The 22699-nt window shown below is 29.4% G+C and overlaps 10 protein-coding genes across 10 annotated transcripts in view; 6 read left to right on the forward strand and 4 right to left on the reverse strand.

Annotated features, from left to right (window-relative positions):
* The window catches only part of cand_021230 (uncharacterized protein), a gene marked incomplete at both ends in the record, with an annotated part of 1104 nt that extends 333 nt beyond the window's left edge, over window positions 1–771 (reverse strand). The window contains one exon of the mRNA XM_067212353.1: window positions 7–771. Within this exon, the coding sequence (XP_067068987.1) occupies window positions 7–771 (765 nt within the window). The remainder of the gene's footprint in view (window positions 1–6) is intronic.
* Window positions 772–2026: 1255 nt separating this feature from the next.
* Window positions 2027–2649, forward strand: cand_021240 (uncharacterized protein; the record flags this gene model as incomplete). The annotated part of the gene is made up of 4 exons (XM_067212354.1): window positions 2027–2041; window positions 2099–2196; window positions 2255–2312; window positions 2377–2649. The coding sequence occupies 4 exons, from the start codon at window positions 2027–2029 to the stop codon at window positions 2647–2649; spliced, it is 444 nt and encodes a 147-aa protein (XP_067068988.1).
* Window positions 2650–3007: 358 nt separating this feature from the next.
* cand_021250 (uncharacterized protein) lies at window positions 3008–3667 on the forward strand (the record flags this gene model as incomplete). The annotated part of the gene is made up of 1 exon (XM_067212355.1): window positions 3008–3667. The coding sequence occupies one exon, from the start codon at window positions 3008–3010 to the stop codon at window positions 3665–3667; it is 660 nt and encodes a 219-aa protein (XP_067068989.1).
* A 277-nt stretch (window positions 3668–3944) lies between these two features.
* Window positions 3945–6305, reverse strand: cand_021260 (uncharacterized protein; the record flags this gene model as incomplete). The annotated part of the gene is made up of 1 exon (XM_067212356.1): window positions 3945–6305. The coding sequence occupies one exon, from the start codon at window positions 6303–6305 to the stop codon at window positions 3945–3947; it is 2361 nt and encodes a 786-aa protein (XP_067068990.1).
* Window positions 6306–7808: 1503 nt separating this feature from the next.
* Window positions 7809–13712, forward strand: cand_021270 (uncharacterized protein; the record flags this gene model as incomplete). Its single annotated transcript, XM_067212357.1, has 1 exon — window positions 7809–13712. The coding sequence occupies one exon, from the start codon at window positions 7809–7811 to the stop codon at window positions 13710–13712; it is 5904 nt and encodes a 1967-aa protein (XP_067068991.1).
* A 1181-nt stretch (window positions 13713–14893) lies between these two features.
* Window positions 14894–15361, forward strand: cand_021280 (phosphatidylinositol synthase; the record flags this gene model as incomplete). The annotated part of the gene is made up of 1 exon (XM_067212358.1): window positions 14894–15361. One exon carries the CDS (start codon window positions 14894–14896, stop codon window positions 15359–15361), a length of 468 nt encoding a protein of 155 aa, XP_067068992.1.
* An 856-nt stretch (window positions 15362–16217) lies between these two features.
* On the reverse strand, window positions 16218–19142 carry cand_021290 (proteasome cyclosome repeat family protein; the record flags this gene model as incomplete). The annotated part of the gene is made up of 1 exon (XM_067212359.1): window positions 16218–19142. The coding sequence occupies one exon, from the start codon at window positions 19140–19142 to the stop codon at window positions 16218–16220; it is 2925 nt and encodes a 974-aa protein (XP_067068993.1).
* Window positions 19143–19473: 331 nt separating this feature from the next.
* On the forward strand, window positions 19474–19973 carry cand_021300 (ubiquitin-conjugating enzyme E2; the record flags this gene model as incomplete). The annotated part of the gene is made up of 2 exons (XM_067212360.1): window positions 19474–19629; window positions 19704–19973. 2 exons carry the CDS (start codon window positions 19474–19476, stop codon window positions 19971–19973), a joined length of 426 nt encoding a protein of 141 aa, XP_067068994.1.
* Window positions 19974–20120: 147 nt separating this feature from the next.
* cand_021310 (alpha beta fold family protein) lies at window positions 20121–21077 on the reverse strand (the record flags this gene model as incomplete). The annotated part of the gene is made up of 1 exon (XM_067212361.1): window positions 20121–21077. One exon carries the CDS (start codon window positions 21075–21077, stop codon window positions 20121–20123), a length of 957 nt encoding a protein of 318 aa, XP_067068995.1.
* A 366-nt stretch (window positions 21078–21443) lies between these two features.
* On the forward strand, window positions 21444–22691 carry cand_021320 (alpha beta fold family protein; the record flags this gene model as incomplete). The annotated part of the gene is made up of 1 exon (XM_067212362.1): window positions 21444–22691. The coding sequence occupies one exon, from the start codon at window positions 21444–21446 to the stop codon at window positions 22689–22691; it is 1248 nt and encodes a 415-aa protein (XP_067068996.1).
* Window positions 22692–22699: the final 8 nt, after the last annotated feature.

Raw genomic sequence — 22699 nt, forward strand, 5'->3', positions numbered from 1 at the left:
TCCTACTCCTTCTCCTACTCCTACTCTCTCTCCTCCTATTCCCTGTGTTAGTGGTACTGATGAAGATCTTAAAACTTCCACTTCTTTTTGTAATTTTTCAACTTGACTCTGCAATTCGTCATTATTATGTGAAAGAGACAGTACTTGACTATGTAGATCATATATACTTGGAATACTATCTGCATTGTGCTTTCGCAATAATCCCAACCTCTTTATCACTCTTTCTCTTGTCTTGTCATTTTCTTGTTTTGTTCTTGTTCTTTTCTCTTTTTTCTCTTTTTTCCCCCTTTTCATTTTTTTCCCCCTTCTATCTTTTTTCCCCCTTTTCATTTTTTTCTCCCTTCTATCTTTTCTTCTTTCCTTTCCTTCCTTTTCTTTTTCCTTTCCTTCCTTTTCTTCTTCCTTTCCTTCCTTCTTTCTTTCCTTTTCTTCTTCCTTTCTTTCCTTTTCTTCTTCCTTTCTTTCCTTTTCTTCTTCCTTTCTTTCCTTTTCTTCTTCTTTTCCTTTCACTTTTTTTATTTTTCTATGTTTCTTTTTTCTTCTATCCCTATAATCCCTATATCGCCTTTTTAATTCAACAAAGGAGTATTTGAAAGTCGATATTTCCAATAAATTAAAAATATACTGATTAGGAATTAAAGTATTATAATTTATATGACTTGATATTTTTTGAGGTAGTAGAATATTGGTTTGCTTTATCTCATAGTTTGGGTATTTATAAACTAAGTATAGTATATAAACTGAAGAAATATAAATATTCCTAATTTTCATTAAATAAAATTTGTAATATTTTTGACTTTAAATATTTCAATATAGCTTAAATATAAGTGTTAGCTTTAATTAGTATTTGTATCTTCTGTGATTCTCTTTTTAATAATGCACCTTTTTGATTGTGTGTTCACACAATCAATATTACAATATAAATATTACTTAAGTATTATTGAATCTTCTTTATGTGATTTTATGAGTTAAAAAAAGGTCATATATTAATAAGTTTTAGTTACTATAAAAATAATTGTAATTACTTATTTTAGTTAATATACAAAAATTGTCATATTTATAGAAAAAAAAATATTAGATACTAATAATTAATAATTTATTATTTGAATAATAATGAAGATAATATTAATAATTAGTATATATATTTAAATTCTAGTTCCTATTTCCAATATTTGTAATATTATTTGATATTACTTTATATTTTTACAAAACTTTATATTACAAATATGACTAGATATTATTTTAACAAAAATTATATATCAATTTTAATTCATTATTATTCTAAAATAATTATGATTTTAATGTTATAAAAGTAAAATAATTAGAGATTTTATTCAATATTAATAATATAGTTTAACATATTTCAAATAAAATTTACTTTATTAATATTTCTAATCTTTTTTTTTTGTTCTTAAAATATAAACACTTAAATTATTAATTTCAATATTATAAATAACATTTTTAAGATTAAGCTAATAATTAAATGTAAAATAATGTATCAAAACAAAATGTAATTACACTCCTATAGGAATCTATTAAAGTATTATTTCTATTTAGTATTTATAAGGAATAAGGGATCTAAAGTATTAATATTTATTAATACCATTTAAAAGTAATACTACTTAAATTATTAAGCCTATAGTAAATTAGTATAGAATTGATAGATATTAATATTTAGAAATATTAAATAAATTTTTAAATAAATAAAATTATTCCACCTTTTTTATAATAAGTATTTATTATTTTATTTTATTTATTTTAGTTAATTTTATTTTCTTATTAGATATTTTTATGTAATTGAAAATTATCTAATAATATTCTCTTATTATCTTTATAACTAATAATTAAAATGAAATATTTTTATTTGTTTTCTTTTATATATTTATTTTATTAAATAATCTCACTTTTTTTTTTTTTTTAAGAAATATAATTTGATGGGTGTAATTATTATTAAATTAAGCTGTTAATATGTGTGATATAATAAAATAATTATTTTTAAGATATTATTAATATAAAATAGAATAATATGCCAAAATTAGAGGTAAGATTTTAATTATTAAGAATAATTTTATAAAACTTTTAACAATGAACCTTTTAGTTAAAGAATTGTGCATCTATATGTGATATAAATAGTGATGATAATTATGATTCAAAATCAGCACATGAATTATTAGTATTAGCTGGATATTATGTAAGGTATGGATTTATATAATTAAGTAATATAATAATTTTGAATTTAACTAATTAATTTTAGTCATGAAGAAGTTGTTAAATATATGGAAACTTTAAATAAATCTAATTTAAATTTGGTTGTAAGTTTGATTAGAGACTGATTAATGAATATTATAAGATTAATTTTACTTGTTTATTTGATAGGATATTGAGAATTTTATTAGTAAAAATGTTGGAAAAGATATACCAAAAGTAGATATGATTAGGGATTTGTTAAAATCACTTGATATAAACAATTCAGATAATATTGATGTATCTACTTTAAAATATGGATTAAGTTCTCTAGGTAATGATAAACTTAATGATTTAGAAATTGAGAATTTATTTAAGATATTAGGTATATCTAAAGATACAGAGATAATGAGTATAAAGACAACTGTAGAAAATCTTGAGAAAGTTCTAAAGTTATTTGATTAATATTATTTGTAAAAATAATATTGGAGTAATTAAAATTAATTAATACTTTTATTGTGTATTAAATTGATAATATTTATTTTTAAATATTATGTAATATATATAAGTACTAATAAATTTAATTAAATGTATTAAGATAAGATTTCTTTTTTTTCTCTTTTTTCTTGGGATTTTAAAAAAGTTATTAGGTGTGTATAGTGCATGCAAAAAGAGAAAAAAAAGAAAAAAATTGGCGCTAGAGCATGAAGATTTCTGCAATTTTAAAAAGTTTTAAAGAAATTTAAAGGCTAATAATAATAAACATATTTATTTAATAAAATAAAAATAACAAACTATATAATACTTGATTATCTCAAAATAGATGTTAAATTTATTTCCACCGCGGTTGTGGTTACATTTTAGTCAAACTGGGGGTGCATACTTTTGTTTAAGCTATTTTCGGACTCATCCATTACTTTCATTAAGGCGATGTATTGAATTATGGTGCATTATTCTATCAGTACTTGCATTGTTACAATTAATTGTATCAATTGGTGCTGCTACAACAAATTATACATTCCTAATTAAGATGCTCTTCCCAGATATAGTAGATATTGTTCAAAGGGATTTCGGTATTCTAATTATATTAATGTTTATATCAGCTATTTTAGCACTTCTAGTAGGTGCAATGGGATTAACATCTGTAAATACTGGTAGTATTTTGTCGACAAAAATATTTATTTTATGTAATTACTTACATATATCAAAAGATATTGCCTTTTTAGTAGCTATACTTGTATTATTATCAAAATGGAAAATTCTTACTGGTAATTCAGTAGCATTTTTTTCTATTATAATTGGGATTTCTTTAATTTCAGGTATTTATATTTCATATATTGGTGAAAATTATTTACATGTTCTTGAAATTGGAGGTACTGGAGATGAGCTTGCTACTGCAACAGAGCTTGAATCTCAGTCAACTGTAGGACAAGACTTAGAATTATCAAAAGAAGAAGACTCTTCATTATTATCACGGAAATAATAGTAATATATTGTAAGGCTTGAAAGTATTCATAGAGGTTAATATTTTTTGTATACTTTGATATTGATAAATGATTGGGACAATAGAATGAAATAAAATAAATAAATTATTAATAATTAATTATATTTTTGTAATTAAAATAATAATTTCATTAATATTTAAAATCACTGATAATGATATTCCATTAATTTATAAATAATGATGATACACTAATTATAAATATAATATTAATATGAAATTATTGTATATATTAATGATGACTTATTTTTGAAGTGTATTATCTTTCTTTTATTTTGTTATTAAATTTAAATTCAATTTTATTTAAATCTTTTATTGTACCCATTCTATATTGTTTCCCTTTTGGGCATACATGAATACATGAAATTTTAGTTTTTGTTTCTGGTACTCTATCATCAATTGGAACAACACATGCACCACCATTTTTTTCAGGTATAAATAATTTATAAGCTTCTATATCATATATATTTCTCTTTGTACAATTTTCACAATCACTGTTGCGTACTGGAGAAACATTAATTAAACAAGGTTGTGGAAAATTGATCTTTGTTTGAAGGTTACATATAAGTTCTTCTGGTTCTTTTAATGAATTTGAACCCCGTGTATGGAGTTTAAATTGTTCTTTATTTGGTATTCCATTTGGTAATAATAATCCTTCAGCACTTTGTATATTAATAGGAATAATAAACCAATTAGGTTTTTGATTTTTGTTTTCTTCATTATAATTAAATTTGGTAGCTTCTACAGTACTATCTAAAGATAACAATGCTTCAGTAAAAATTGTTGAATTATCTTTACTAGATGATAATATATTACAAGATTTTATTGAACCAAATGAAGCTGCTATAATATGACAATCTTTATTTGTTACATTCACATTATTATTTATAACTTCTTGTTTTCTATTTCCTTTATAATCAATAGCTAACTTAATACTATCTAATAATGTCCAAGGTTTATTATTTGATATATTTACATCTTTATTATTATCATATTTAGTTAATGATAACTCAACTTCATTATAAACTGGAAAAGAGAATCCTTTTGGTAATATAAAACGTATTTCATCAGCCTCTTGGAATAAATGGAAGAATATCCAAACATTTGTTATAGTATTTAGTTCAGAATTTTCTAGATATATCATACAATCCTCACATGGTCTAGTATTACATGGTGTATGTTCAATAATTGGTTTTTTATTACTTTTACATGGAAATTCAAATGTTTCAGGGAATAATTTTTCACCAACCCATTTTGGAATACCATGAGCTACTTGTACAAGACTTGTAATATTTCCAAAGCCTCCACAAGGAAATGGACAAGGACCCCATGGATAATTAGATGGTATTGTTCTTAAATTTTCTTTTTCGACTCTACAACCAATTTGTTCATTACAACTTTTTTGATATTTTGATTCGCATTCAGAATATCTAACAACCATACCTAAACTTGGGTTCCATCCAGTTTGTGTTTCTTCATTCCAAGGATATATCTCTGAACAATGAAGGCCTTTACCTGAATTAAGCATAATTACTCTTCTTACTTCAATCTTCTTACCATTATTTATTGATGCATCACATTCTGTGGTGCAATCGATTAATTTTTCCCACATTCCCAATTGACAGCTTATATTACATTTATTTGTAGCACATTCCCTACTCTGATATACTCCACCACAAAATTCCTCATCTTTACCTGAAAGTAAAGATCGTCTCCATATTTCTATTCCACCATTACATGTAGAACTACATCCAGTTTCTTTTCTCCAGGGACTCCACTGACACTCTGCTTTCTGTAATAATCTTGAATTTTCAAATACTTTAGTTATGTAGTGACCACTTGAAAATCTTATTTTAGCTAACCACCAAAAGTTTTTGGGATCATTATAAACTTTATGGGTTTCAGCTGGTGTCCTCACTTTTAATATAAACATATGTGTACCAGGGGCTGAGATAGGTGTTTCTGTTTCAGTTTGTATAACAAAGTAGAGTAGATTATTTGCAGTGACAGTAATACACTTAATTCTTATTTCTTCACTTTTTTTTATATTACTAAAATCCTTCATAAATCCAACACTTCGACATACCCTTTTTCCTAGAGGTAATGTATATAATGGAGGAGTTGATATAATGAGATAATCTATAGTGTGTCCCTCAAAAATGGAAAATGGTAAAGATATCGTGATGAGAACTTCTATATCTGAATCAATATGTCTATCATTTTCTTCTACCTTAAAAGTCATCATTTGACTCAGTTGATTGTTAAAAAAATTCTTTCCTGATTTATCAGGATTAGTACTTGATATTAACTGTAACTTTGTAGTTATTTCATTTAATGTTCTTGAGTTATCAAATATCTTATTAGCCTCAAATTGTTTGCTCAATTCATCCTCATATCCGAGTTTATCCATAACAATTTCATTATCTTGAAGAGATTGTATTACAGAATGATCGTCAAAATTTACTATACTTTGTAGACTACTAGGGTTATTATCTTCAAATCCTATCCAATCGTTACTAATAGTACTTTCAGAGCATACATATATTCTAAGCCACACAAATAACAATATGAAATGTGAGAATATTGTAATATTAGAAATCTTAGAAATAAAATTGTTCATTATTTTGTTTGCTCTAAGAATTTCCATGCAGTTTCATGATGTCTAGTGGAGACAATTAAAATGTGTGCATCGGGCGCTATAAATTCATATTAGCTTTATAGGGTAGTTTGAGTTATTATTGATTAAATATCTTTTTTTGATATTTCAGCATCTATTTAAACTTCTGTTTATGATCTGAAATATATTTAATAACACTTTTTTTTTTTTTATAAATTTTAATATGTCTTCATCATATATTTGATATATGACTTATAAAATACCTTAAGTAAACTTTAACCTAAATGTTCCACTTTTTAAATGATTTTTTAGAGTATTTTTAAATAAGATATATTTAAATTGATAACATAATGTCTCAAAATATAATTGAAAATTTCTTGCACGTAAAGCATGCCGGCACTAACTGCATGCATGCAATATTTCATTTATCAAGATGTTGAAATACTTTTATTATTTTTAAGTATCAGTAAAACAATAATATTCATAAATCTTCATTTTACTTTTAATAAAAATTAACTACAGAGAATATTTATATATTGAACTCTTTAATACTGTATATACCATTTTATAAAAGTTCCAGCTTTACTTATGAAATATTAATAATTTTATCATATTGAAACTATAAAGGATATTATTAGATAAAATAATACATTACTGTAATTCATGAATTAAAGGGTTATAATAAACAAAATTTTGTTAATAGCTATTAAGAAGAGTTAATAATATTGTGGTTAAATAAGTTACTGTTATAAATTGAGGCATTTGGAGGAAAATGGAGGGAGAACTAAGATATTTGGCAATAAAAATATGGAAACCACACACATAAATAAAAATACTCGAAGTATAAATAATATCTATTTTATTGATACTGGTACGAAGATGTGTTAATATGATTAAGATATTGAAAGTTTGTCTATACAACTACTATACAATCAAATTAACTTTTTTTTAATATAACACATAAATATATAAGAATAACTATGAAAGATTTTAGGAGTATGAATTATTCAAATTACTAAAAGGTACTTTTTTTCCGAGTAGTTAAATATCAAACTTGCGGTAATTATTTCTAAGTCTTGAGGGATGATACAATTGTCAGAGCGGGGACTAAAGGCGGGAAATAACAAATTTTCTCTCTCCCAAAGGCTTGACTACGCTAATCACGGTTATCTTTGGATAATTCAATTTTGGGTTTTAAATTTTTTATCCTGAATAGAGTAAATTGACGGTAAATTTGATACTTCTATGAAAAGGACTGCAATAATAAATGGTAGCAACTTGAGTCCATCGATAAAGAAGGTCATAATACACGAACTAAACAATTTACCTTTGAATCGTCGCGTCTATAAATGCTATTCCAAGATTTTTTTTCTTTCTGATAGAGACTCAATTAAAAAGGAATTACTGTAAGAATTAAGTTAGGATATTATCTGTTTGAATTATACGGATTTTTGATATATAAGACATAGGTTTCTGTAGATTTGGTCAGAAATACAAAGGGAAAATATGAACAAAGGTACAAAGAAACAAAAAGGTCATACAAAAGTGAGGAGTCACTATGGAAAGATAGCAATTGACCAAACATTATTGGTATCAATAACAAAAAATGTTGCTACGAAAGAGAGAGAATACTTGGACTCAGTAGAAGCATATATTTCAAGGATGGAGGATAATCCAGCATTTCATTCATGTAGTAAAGGCTTAGCATATTTACTATTGCAGTGGAATGCAAATTATCCAACAGATTCATTTATATACAGACTATATCAGAATCCATATTCTGTTCTATTCTTGTATAATTTAATACCATCTTTATTTCCTTTAACAAAGAATAATGAAGGGACAAGTACTCCATCTAAGAGTGAAGTATTGATGTTTGTCATTCAGAATTTATGTAAGTCATTACTACGCCACAGCTCTGCTATTTTATCCTCTAATGACCAAATGGAAATTACGTTGACAAGAACAAGTATGGAATTGACGCAATTTATGCAGATTTGTATATCAGATCATGAAGATATCATTGTATTGATGAGTTTATGTACGTGTATCTTATTTTTAATGTGTGATAGTCCATTGCAGTATTTCCATAATATTGTATCTTCAATTGAGTGTATATGCAAGAGCCTCAATAATTATGGTCCTCAACCATTTATTTTTCATAGAGAAGATATTCCAGCAAGAGTATTATTGTTTACAAGTGACTCTGCTTTACCTTATCCATTTAATAACAAATATGAACTTGGTAATTTCATTATATATCTGAGATATCTTGCAAACTTGGCTGATATCTATACAACTTCAAGTGAAAAGACGCTACTTTTATCACCTAGCAGAAGAACAATCTTGGAAAATATTGTTCAAGTTATATATCCATCCGTCAAGGACTCAATTGAAGTTATAATAAAGTACTCATGCATGCCATATAAATTTAAGAATAGTGCAGTAGAAGAGACATCTTTGCTTCACTGCAACTTCTTCCCTCTTTTTTTAGCAGATTTCATAGCACCAATAGCAGTAGATTTGTATTTGCTTTGGTTAAATGTAATCCAAGATATCATGTATAAGATGGAAATGGACTCTACAAATAAATTATTGGTCGTAGAGTCAATGGAAACAATAGATTTATGCTTTACTCCTTTACTACGACCACAAATAAGTAACCAAGTAGCACAAAGTCTGATGAACTACTTGGTTCATTTTAATCCTCAAGCATCTTCAAATAAAGGTTATGTGGCTTCGCAATTGTTGATTGCAAAGAATCAACTGGCTGCTTCGCTTGTTGTCTCTCATTCACTTATAGAGTCAACAACATTTTTGTCAAAACTCGCATACAGCTTTGATTCCAATTTAGATATATTATCTTTATCAGATTCCAACTGGCTACGTGTTTTATCATCGTTTTGTCAGGCATTTTCTACTTGTATAGCTCCTTTTTTAATATTGCTTGAATTACTGCGACTCCCTTCTCAAAGAAGATTTCCACTACAGATGGATAGTATTGGATATTTATCTAATGAAAGAACAGAGTTAGCAAGAAGTTGTGCATTCCAATTGGTGGAGCTAACTTGCGTTACAATGGATAAGGCATCGTCATCTTTAAAAAGACCACAAAAATCATCAAGTATGATTTCACCAGCTACTCAAGATCAGTCAGTGATGTTAACAGTTAGTGCTTCAAATCAGCGACGTGGGGCAACACCTCAAGTAAGTACGTCTTCATTAGGAGAAGTATCAGGTCCTATTAGTTCCTTAGATAAGCAAACATGGACCACTTTCTCAAATCTCCTTCTTTGCTATAGGAGACACCTTCAACAGTTATTGAATTGTCTCTTTGCTTTAATATTAACAGGCTCTAAGGAGCATATCTTGGTATCTCTTAGTGCTTGGGAAAGTATTGGGTGTGCACTACGCTTAACAGCTTCATGTTTACCTAAGGCTCACATGTTCCTGATGTTTATTGCAGGGAATCAATGGTCTAACATAATGGAATCTCCAAAATATGAAAAGGTTGACGAGGAGTTACAAAGAAGCTATATTTTCAAGTTACCAGATATTGGTAGTGTTGGTTTAATTAATACATTAAGATATGTTGTGTGGTCTGTTGTAGACCTAGGAAAGTATCCAGAGCAGCTATATTTAAATGATGGTAACTCAGATCACTTACTGCTTTTAATGCTACAGAAGAAGCACCAACACTTAAGAACTAGGGAGAGTGTACGTGATGCATTAAGAAATATGATATACTTTCCTCACTATTATTCCCGTATTGAAAATATGGTGAATGTTAAGATAGATAATGATAGTCCGCTTTCTGATATGGATATTCCATTACCGTTGTATTCGTTTCAATTATTTTTAAAGGATGTATTCCTTCGATTAAATGGTTATTATCTGTATTATTGTCATGATGACAAAATTCTAAAGTTAAAAAAGACTGACAACTTGTCTTTTAGCGATATCCAATTAGTTGTTAATCTAGAAGCTATTTTACATGCCTTTAGTGCAGTTTTAAAACGTGGATTCAGTTCATACCAATCTGATGATAAATATGATGGAGATTCCGACAAAATAGCAGATAGTTGCGAAGATCACTTGAAAAAAACTATGAATGAGACTTTAGAGGTATTGTTAAAGGATGAGGAAAGATCTATTGAACAATCAATGAATGGATCAATACCTAGATCACTTCCAATACTCTCTGAGAATACCTTTATAAAGCAGTTGTTTGACGCGAATTTGTATCGTATATTTGAGATACTTCATGAAATGGAGAGTGATTTGGATCATAAAATATCTAGCTCAACAAATAAGGAGCAAGGAAACAAAGATAGCTTTTATAGGCAACTACTATGTACATTGATAACTCTGATGGGGGTTAGCTCAATGTGGTTTAATAGGAAACCCAAATTATTTTTTTTGAAGTGCTTTAAATTTGTATTTAAGTCATTGTGTCTACCACAAGAGGATTTGTTATATCCATTGGCTTTGGAACAAGATCATGTAGGAGCTGTAGCTCTTTTAAAGCTATCATATCATAGGCGATGTTGCAATTCTGATATATTAAACTTCATGATTTCAAATAGCCTAGATTTATTTTACAAGTTGTTTTCTACCGAAACTGCTAGTATAAATACCCCTACTATGACATTGGAGAGTTATTTGATTGTCTTGGCATCACTGGGTATTGGAATTTCTCACTTTTTACTAGCTAAGGATGTACCTGAAGATAACTATATGAGCAAGGGTTATATTGATGCAAATGATTCTACTGGAGAAATTCACAGTGAATTGTACCTATATGAGTGGAAGATGTATGTTCAGGTTACATTGGAAAAGTACTCTGTAATGTATGATAATATTGTTGAATTTCTACAGGTGAGGATTTCAAATCAAATATGCAGTCAATGTGGACATTATAAAGTCCCTAACTATTTGAATGGTCAACACGATATTCTAGTTTTATTATACCTACTACTCCATGGTCTTGAAGTCTTAATTTCGTCAATTTTTCCATCCAAATTGCGTCCATATAGTTATGCAATGCTGACAATAGGTGCTGACAAATTTGATCATAATAATATTTTAGACTATTGCCAAAAATCACATTTACACAGTGCTCCTTGTGGCAATGAAATATGGAATGAGTCTTCAAATTACATAACAAAGATATTTTTAGAGAAATTTTATCCCAAAATTAGAATTATTATCCATCAAATAGTGAAAATATCTCCAAATTGGTTTTCACTTTTGTATCATCCATATTCATCACTCTTATCCTGTGTTATACAACTTCCAAGGTTATACAGTAACCAGAGGCAACAAATTGCTGACTTATTTAATATTGTTGGTTATGATGAATTCAAATTTCTATCCAATGATGTATCTATTGAGTGCTTCTCAAGTAACTGTAGATGTGCAAATGGAACACATTTAACTCACTTCCAAAATAATTTCGGTATTGGTGGTAGTATCATAATTAATAAGAGAGCCGGAGTTAATTCAAATATTTCGTCAATGTATCAAATACTCCTAGAGTCTATAACATCTCCTCCAGTATCAAATTCAATGCTTAAATCTCCTACCACTTGTTTGAGATGCAATGCAGCTTCTCTTAATCATAATCTTGGGGGACTTGTAGGAGGTGGTTTAGTTCATGGAATAAAAAATATTTCTGATAGTTGCTCTACATCAATTTCTGATAGCAGTGCTTGTATATGTAACTTGTTTCCATGTCTTATATTACCAATTTCAGTAATGATGGTTCGATTAACATTTATTGAACCAGTGAACAATTTATTGTATATTAAACCAGTGCTATCATGTATAAATTCTCTGGGGACCTTCTCAGTACCTCCTATTATGAGATGTTTAATTTATTATGGAGCAAGCCATAGCAGCAATGGGGTTATGAAGAATAACAGTGTCTCTGGAGTGATGAATTTTGGTTTTGGAAATAGTGGTTACAACTATGATCGCCATTATTTAACATCTATTCAATCTATATCTTCAGCATATTCTGAATTAGATAAACTAGTTAGATTTTGTCAAGGTTTTGTGAAGACAATCAACCAAGACAGTTGCTATAATTCTATACAAAGGAACAAATTTCAATGCAATCATTGCTGTTCTTTTGAATATCACGATGGGTTATGCTTGATATTATTGTTATATCTGCAACACATACACAATTATTTTGTAGCTTCATCTTCAAGTAAAGACCTATCAGATATTACAAAGTCTTCTGCTCGACTTGGATATTTACCGTTTATAGACAACGGGATTCCAATCTTGGAGCTTGAAGTATTTATTGAGTATTTGATAGCTAGATGTGTTACAACACTAGTTATTGGTGTTGGACAACAACAACAAAGTACTGAGAATGTTTGTAAGGCAAATACGTTGTCTTCTTCATCTACAATGACTTCGAGAACAACTACTGCCTCTTCGACTATAATGACAAAGTCAGTTGTTTCAACTCAATCTACAAACCTTTCATCCCTTTCATTTAACTCAGTAAATAGTGGGGGGATGGTTGCAGGGACACAAACAATATCTTCAGCAACTTCTGCTGAAAGTGTAGCAACAATTAGAGTTGTAACAAATCAACGCTGGGTTGTTGTGACATTAAGATATTTATTTGGAGAATTCTATTCTCTATCAAAAGTTAATTCAGTAATATTAGAGCGAATATTATTATGCTCTGTCTGGGGAACTGAATTATTAGTCACTATATTTACTATTATGATGGACCCAAATAGCAGTTCAGAATCATTTTCAGTAATTACAGATATTCTATTTTTAATTCGACAGATATTAGATGTAAATAGTTTTAAGCAATTACTGGAGATGACATTGAAGAGAATACCAGTTAGGTATTTTCTACTTTCATATTTTATTTCACCCTTATATCCATACTTGTATTTTCCATCCTTATTGAAATCATCAAATATTTACAATCAACATCAGTCTCAGCAAACATCTTCACCAACAATACAAACTATTTCAGCAACTTATGCCAACAATAGAGCTAGAGGAGTGATCTCACATAATGATGGACTGAGAATTTGCGTAAATGGGCGTAATAGTAGTAACAATAATTCTGGTATTAGCTTTTCTAATAATTCTTGCAACAATATGGTAGATTCTAGCTCACCAGTTGCGCAATCTATCAAAAAGTCAATTCATTATATAGTAGAAAGTAGTTTTTGGGAAATAGATGCAAGCTGTACCAGAATTAGTGAGGGAAGTAGTGATGTACAATTACCACCTAATATTACAATACCACCATTATCACCAGTTATGAAACATTTCATTCAACTATTATGTGCAGTACCTGTTACTCAATCAAGCAAAGCAAAATTCAGACAAGTATTGAAGGAATACTGCATTAGACCAACAGTCAAATGAAATAATTATTTGAATGCTAGGATTTAAGTATGGAAAGTCATATAGAAGTAAACATCTGATTTTTACTCATTTACCATTAGTTTATTTTGTCTGAGAATATGTGAAAATTTAACTGTGCTCCGAAATTTAATATAAAGTAGTGAGATATATGCAATTGTGGGAACTTTACAAATGATTATTATGCATTTCAAAGGATTCTCATAAACTTGGTATATAGTTGTGTTGTATAGAAATGTAAATTGTGAAGCGAATATGGAATAATTAACTTATTCTCATAAGGTAATTCATAAGCAATACACTATATTACTAGAGAATTTCATGATAGTATAAATAAAATTTATGGACTTCATAATTACTAAGTGAGATTTTAGTATTTTGGTGTTTAGCCTTGGGTAATCAATATTAAAGTGGAATGAGAATAAGATAAACTTTGTTAACAATATAATTAATTAGGAGATTGGAGAAATAATAAGTAGAGAAAAATAAAAAATGAAAAATAAAAAAAAAAATAAAAAGAAGAAAGAAAAAAAAAAAAAAAAAGAAGAGAAAAAAAAGAAAAAAGAAAAATAAAAAAAAAAGTAGGGAAAAGGGGGAAAGAGGGGAAAGGAAGAAAGAGAAGAAAGTAAATCTGCCAGATAGGAATACAATCTAAAAACTCCAAGGATGGCGCTGTCGACATCTGTGTCTCATGACAATTTAAGTGTGATCCCCTTCTTCTAAGTGTAATCTTGGAATGACGTTTAAAGTTGAGCTTTTTTTTTTTTTTTTTTCAATTTATGGATATGTGATGCACTTAGTGAGAATAGAAGGTGGAGATATGAATTATTTTTTGATATATAAAGAGAAGGGGTGTGCAATATAGATTATTAGTGTTAATTAGGCGCTAGATAAATAAGACTAAAAGTGGCTCCTTAGTTCATTGATTACTCTTTATTTTATAAAAGGATAATAATAAAATATTAAACATTGTCTGATATGGAAAAAAGCTATGCGAAGTGTGATATCCTTATTTATATTCCGAATTTAATAGGTTAGAAAGAGGAGAATTCTGTATAGTGGGAATTTGTTAAATTTTACCTCTGTTTCTAGGATATACAAGGATATTTCTGGGACTCTCACCAGTCTTCTTACCATGCAGATATTTTTATTTGTCTATAGTATGTTACTGTATAAGCCAGCTTATGGATGCATTGGATGGCCACTATGCTAGATTGTACAACCAATCTACTAAATTTGGTGCTATGTTAGACATGATAATAGATAGATGCTGTACTCTAGCATTGATATTAACATGTTTAACACTAAAATCTAGTTTATACTATTTGACTGTGATATATCTGATTGGAGACATAGCAGGTCATTGGTTATATATGATGGCAAGTCACATGTATGGAAAAACATCTCACAAAGACAACTCGAAGGATATGTGGTTTGTATTAAATATGTATTATTCAAACAAAATAATTTTATTTGCGTCTCATGGATGTAATGAACTATTTTGGCTGCTTATGTATCTACAAGGATGCATTATTTCTAAGGTAAGGAGTGAGATTACTTTACAAGGACATTCTTTTTGTAGTTTTTTAAAAGTATACTCAGTTGTAAGTCACTTTACGACTTCTAAATATATATACATATTAGGAAGTTAGTTTTATTTTTCTTAATATTTATATATAGCAAACTGTGGATACGAACAATTATAAGTGTTTGCGGGGAATAAGGGGTAAAGGGATTAAAGGATAAGTGGATAGAATAGATTTGAATATGTATATATATGTTGATATTGAGCTTTGATATTTCTGTATTTTCTGACCACTTTCTCTGTATGAAATGTTTTCTACTAATATTGGTTATATAAAATTACTCAAATTAACTCTGGGGTAACTATCAAAAAATTGAAGCTATTACATTATATAAGTGTGTATTACATATTGCAAAGCTCCTGATAATTGTACTATATATAGTTATATATACTATTCTATCTCTGACCTTCCTCCCATACAACTTCTTCCTGGTTCGTGGTCTTTTCTTTTTTCTGAATAATTAACTTGGTGAATTTGGATATTTTTATTATTTTAGAATATACATCAAGATATCTTGTGGTATACTCAAATTTTAACACTTTTTGTCCTCCCACTAACAATATTCAAGAATATTACGAATTATGTTCAGCTTCTGTACGGTTGCAAACTATTATTGGAAATGGATATATCTGAAATTAATAAGCAATTTAAATAATTTATGTGTAAGTAGCCATGTATGATAAAGTGAACGTCTGTTAGACTGAGAACTTGTGGAATGGCACCTTCTTTTTTTTTGTATCTAGGTAGTACTAACAATACAAAATTATAAGTGAGAAGTGCACTTTTAATGAGATTTCGTTTAATAAAGTTATCTCTTCCTTATCCTTAGAATTTTAGTAAATTAGTTTATTCTTAATAAGTTTGGAGGAATTATGTACATATGATTTTCTTTCGTACTTAATATCTTTTTGAAAATTAGTCCCTAAGTTCGATTTTTTTCTACAGTGTGGATAATTGTGACGTCTTCTACAATGTTTACCAAAGGTATGTATTCATCGTCAACAGCTATTTCAACTTTTTCATTAGATCCAAGTAAAACAGGAGTATTATGGGTTTGAAATCCAGTAATCTTCCTGGGATTTCCAGCTTGTGCTACAGTATCTACAGCCTGTCCAACTCTTACAAGAACATGTATAGGTTCTAATTGTTCATTAAGCGTGATTGCCATCCTGGGAAGAGCTGCAGGGATAATATTAAGGATCAAGTAGTGATAGTTGCCAAAGAGCATAGTTTTAGATTTGAGACCCAAGTGAAGAATTGATATCATTGAAGCTAGACTAATTGGGTTGAAAATAAATCTATCATTATACAAGGGATTTATTGTAACAAGACCTTTTCCCATATATAAAAGCCCTTGAGCTATTCTAACTGCATATAAAGCATTTGAATCTTTACTGTAATAAGATGCTAGTTGTCTCAATAGATTTGCAGCACGTGCATTGTTAGTTCCAGCTGCTATGAGCCCCAGTGCAAAGATGGCATTTAATGCAACATCCGAGTCACCGTCATGAGTTAATTTGGATACAGTATCAATAACAATAGGCTTCGGATTTCCAATAGAAAGAGTGGCAAGTGCAATTGGAATTGCTCGTCTAACTATAATGGATGAGTACTGTAGAATATTATCAAATATTCTGTGAGCCATTTCGCATCCTACATCTTCGCTCATACATATTAAAGCAATATTCAAGACTGATACTAGAGCTACTAAATTGCTATCTTCATCTAAATCCTCATCTGTATCATCTAATTGTTGATCTTTGTTAGTTTTCTGTTGAGCAAGTGTTCTAAGAAGAGATTGAACCTGAAGAACATCACCAGAGCCTGTGTATGCACATCCAATAACTGTCTGTTCGCAATAAGAGCCTATATGATGTGTTACGGTTTTTAGAGCTTCAAGAGTAGGATCAATAATCTCCCTTTTACATAAAAATAATAATCCCAAGCAAATACCATACAGAATAGCTAATGGATCATCTAAAAGTGCTGTATTTTCAGAGTTACCTTCAGATCCTTTGGATTGTTCTTGGCTACTAAGAGTTATGAGCACATCTAATACAGCTTCAACAACAGATTGATTTGCTGTCCCTACAAATACAAATCCCAAAGATAAGGCTGCAATAGCTGAACATTCGAAACTAGAATATGGATCCATAAGAACAGGTATGAGGAGTTCCAATATATCTACTCTAGCAGTCCCAATATAAGAGTAACCTAGTCCAAGTACAGCTCCCATCTTAACAGTATAATTGGGAGAATTAGATCTAATTACTTCATTTTGTGTATCAGCCATTAGTTCTGCTGTTCCATCTCCAGGTTCTACATGTTCTGACAATAAAGCTAGAGCCGGATCACAATCGTTTTGAATTCTAGTAGACATTAAACCAAAAGCTATTAGAGCTCCTGCCTTAGTAAATCCTTCATTACTCCATTGATATTTATCAATATTAGCTAATCCTTGATCAATATCCCACAGATATATTGCTCCTAATGAAGCACTAACAGCTAATGTTCCGGAATCTTTATTTTTATATAGCCAAGTAGAATCTTCTACAGTCAAAAGTTTGTCTGAACCAAAACCCAAATTTACTAAAGCATTGACATATGTAGAAGCTAAATTTTGCTTTGCAGTATCAATCACGACCATAGATCTGCTAGAATTCTTGTTTCTCTCTTCTAGATGTGTTTTATATACATCATCAGGACTTTTTGCCTCTAAAACATCTAATTCCTTTCCTAGATAGCGATAATGCTTGGACAACAATTCATTAGACAATATCTGCTGAATTATGTCTAGTTCTTGATCTGAAAATTGAGCTTTAGAATTAAGACAAGATATTATCTTCTCTAGTGGAACTGGACTTCCAAAGCGAGCAAGTTGAAATGAAATTTGCTTTACAATACTTGTCAATGGTACTTCATTCTCTGATATAGCCCCTGAATCCGACATTGACTTTTTATGTATAATAAGGTCTTGTAAGACGCGTAAAATACGTGAAGTACTCTCATCACGTTCTTCATTGATCTTAAAGGCCATCCTAATTGCACTTGTGTACTTTCTAAACTTAAGTAGAATCTCAAAGCAAAGTACTAAATACATTTGACATTCCGAATTAGAAGCAGAATATAGCGATAATTGTTGTAAATACAGAACTATACGCTCCACTTGCTCATCATTCATATCTTGTAGATATTCTAGCAATGTTTCTATTTGTTCAACTTCACATAATAGATCAATGGCCTCAATTTCTCCATGTTTACTAATTTGATAAGGAATAATAGTTTTCACTAAAGATAGCAAATCATCAACATTAGTGTTATTATTTGATATTCTCTCATTATATTCGAGTCCTATTTCACCTCCTAAATTCCGCATATATTCTTGACCCCAATGTTGTAAATTATCAAAGCGATTTGATAATAAGCGAAACTTAAGCGCATTTCGTTCTTTAATATCACCCAATGTTGTACATAGTATCGATAAAATTTCAGCCAATAAACTTAAACATATAGCACTATGTGATGGAATTTTAAAGGTATTCTTCTCATAATGGTCTCTTAAGGATTCAAAATGTGTTCCTAACAATTTCAAAGCTTTAGGAACTGATGTCATACTACTAGTAGAATTCTGGATAGCCTTAGCCAAATTACCCAAATTAGCTTCCTCATCAATATCACTTAATATATGAGTAACATATCCATCAATCTCTTCCTTTAAGGCCATATATTCTTCAGTCATATCCATATCCTCTGATTGAGCAGAATCTCCACTTTTCTGAAGTTCCAAATTCTTATCCTTCATTATTACAGCAGGGGTATTTCTATTTCTATCATTTGTAGATGTCATCTCTTATTTGACAATAAATTCTGGTTTCTGATTTTCTACAAGTAGGTTTGGTTGAGCTAAAAAAAAACTCAAATTTTGCACTCACAATACTTGTAGTGGGTCAATTACTCCCAATTCAGTAACTTATAACCTCCAAAACTTTGTATCAAAAGTTTTCTTGTGTGTCCACAATTTTATCTAGTACTTTTTACTTTCTTCTCTTGAGTAACCAGGCTACAGCAGAATCATAAAAATACCATTCACATTAGCGCCATAATTATTTAGGCGCTACTAATATGGCACTCTTTCTTTTCTTACCACAAATTAAACTCCATTAACAAATTCTTTGAAAATGGAAGAAGTTGTAGTACCAAGAAGCTTTAGACTATTGGATGAGCTAGAACGTGGACAAAAGGGACAAGCTTCAGATGGTGTTTCTTGGGGTTTGGATAATCCAGATGATATTACTCTTGGGACATGGGCTTGTACAATATTTGGACCCCCTAACGTAAGTAATATTATCTCTTATATATTTTAACCTTATATAACTGTTATATTTATGTTTATCTAAAATTATTTCAGACTACTTTTGAAAATAGGATATACTCACTTACAATAGAATGTGGGCCTAATTATCCTAATGAAGCTCCACTAGTGAAATTCAATACTAAAATAGCTTTAAACTGTGTAGATGGCAGGGGTATAGTATCTCCAAATTTTCCAATATTAAAACAGTGGCAACGTAACTTTTTTATTGAGAATGTACTTATTGCACTCAGACATGAAATGGCATCAAATGCAAACAGAAGATTAGCTCAACCTTTAGAAGGAACTTGCTATGATGATCTATAAATATAGCAATTAATATTATAAAACTAGGGAAGTCTATCAGCTACTTTTGTATATTACAAAGGTACAATATTAAATATTTAACTTGATATATCAGATCATAAGATGAAGAAGTATTATTATTTTAGGATACAGTAATTACATTTCAAATTATCCTAAGTCCTTAATATTTAAGGAATCAACAGGTATACCTATGGAATTATATTCTATATCACTTGATCCCTTTAAATATTCTACAATATCTTTTATTGCATATTGTCTACATTCTTCCAAAACCTGATGTTTGCATTCTCTATATATGCACATCCTACTCTTCGGAGTGATTCTCTGAATTTCTGGTAATAAATTACTCAAAGGTGTCACCTCATCATGTAGTCCTAGGAAGAAACAAATGCCTGTATGACCTCTAATAGCAATATAATTGTCACGCAAGTCTGAATAAACCTGATGATTATTCCACAAATTGAACCCTCTTGCTACACGTAAACTCGTCATTCTCAACTGTTTACTATAACAACATCCTCTAAAATATCGACGTTCTATTATCTTTTGATCTAATTTATCAGGATTATAATAGTCACGGATGTACCTTTCTTTCCTGATAAACCAATGTAGTGGGAAAATATAGTAGATACATTGTGCAAGTAATGGAATATAGTTTAAAGCAAAATGATGAAATATAGATAGTTTTGCACAGAAGCCTGCAGGACATATTGCAGACACTTTTAGGACACGATCTGGTTTGTAAGCAGCATAATATATAGCTATTAAACCTCCTAGAGATGTGCCAATTAAATATAGTGGAGTATTAGACATATTGAGACTTTCTAGCAACGTATCAATCTGGTCTATACAATCTTGAGGAGTCAAGTTACCAAAGCAATGCCAAGATGATAAACCATGACCTGGTAAGTCAAAACGTAATACTGCCAGATTTACTGCATTTATAGACTCTACAAGTTCTTTATAGTATGACATTGAATTGTTAAGACCATGTATGCAAACTACTAGTGGACTTCCAATCATTGGAGTAGCTGGTTTTGATAATGAATAATTTATACGTCCTAGTGGTCCCTGTATAAATGTTCCAGATTCATACTTCTCCATTTTATATCTATAAATAGAATTAATTTGTAAAAAATTAAGAAGATTAATAGAGGTGTATGGGGGGGGTTAAACTAGAAAGTGTTACATACATTAACTCTTCATCAACTACTAAGCGCTAAAGGCGCTACATACTTCAAGAGTCTATAACTCGGTAATACAAAAATTTACAAAATCAGAACCTTTTGTGCAATTACTACTACATATTCAATATATTTAATTATATTTTTATCTATTAAATTAGGTAGAAATATCTTTTTTTTCATATTTTAAGTTTTTATAATTTTTTGACCGCTTTTTATTTAGCGCCAAAGTACCTGTTACACTTGGCTTTAGATTTATATTCTTATAACTTATTCTTGAGAAAGTATGTCAACAAAACTTTTACATCTGGCATTAGCTTATATTTTGGCATATTTAGGGACTGTAACTGTTTTTTGTGATGATATACCAGCTGACTTTTACTATGAAAGAAGATCAGAAATAAAACTTTCTCAAGGTACTGTTAACTACCAATTACACGAAGATTCTACAGATGGTATAGTCACAGTTTGTCTGCATTGTTATATTGGTACTTTATCTGACTGTTCATATATTTCTAAGCATCTTAGTAGTGAGGGATTTAGAGCACTTAGATTTGACTTTTATGGCCATGGGTTGAGTGATTATAAAGGGTTTGGTTATTATACTGAATATGATTATGTTGAACAAATTGTGGAAATATTACAAAGACTTGGTTTAGCAGATATTAAGAATAATCCAAATGATAAAATAAATCTTATTGGTACATCTCTTGGTGCTTTGATAGCAATGAATTTTGCAATAATGTACCCAGAAAATGTGAAGACTCTTATATTAGATGCTCCTCCTGGTTTGAGAACAAAAGTTTTTGCCCCATATTTGCGTTATAAAATTGTGAATTATCCACTACAATTAATAGCTAATATATTCAAACCTAAATGGGCTGCATATCAATTTTTGAATCCACCAACAGAGAACTATGTTAGTCCCAAACTTGATTTTCGTGCAACATATTATGGTCAGCAAATTATTCTTACATCTCTCCAAGTATTACTTGGTATAGATTTATGGTATAATGTTGAGTTATTTGAAAAGTTAGGACAAACTGATGTAGATGTACTTTTCTTTTGGGGAATTGAAGATCGTTTATGTCCATTATCTGATGCTATTGTAACTTTAAACAAATACTTAGCAGATTCAAAGATTTTATTATATGAACATTGTAAACATAGATGTATGAAATACTGCAAAGTGAAGTTTGCTAATGATGTATTATCTTATCTGAAGGATTTGGACTTAGAATTTTACACTATAAATCAATTAATGACTAGTTTTGCAAATACAGGGTCATTAAGAATAAATAAGTCAAACATACGGGGGATTTTAGAATCATCAAGACAAGATGATTGTAATGAACCTGAAAATTCTATACAACTTTTGTCAGAAGATTATTCAACATCAGGAGATTCAGAGAATAAGAGTATAAAAGAGGAATCAGTAATTTCAAGTAATTCGAATAATGTAACGGAATTAACATGCCAATTAATAGATGAAGATAATAGAAGTGATAAGAAGAATTCACCTGGCAAGATCTAAATAATCTG

The sequence above is a fragment of the Cryptosporidium andersoni genome (assembly GCF_001865355.1).
Source record: "Cryptosporidium andersoni isolate 30847 chromosome Unknown contig_16, whole genome shotgun sequence".
NCBI lineage: Eukaryota > Apicomplexa > Conoidasida > Eucoccidiorida > Cryptosporidiidae > Cryptosporidium > Cryptosporidium andersoni.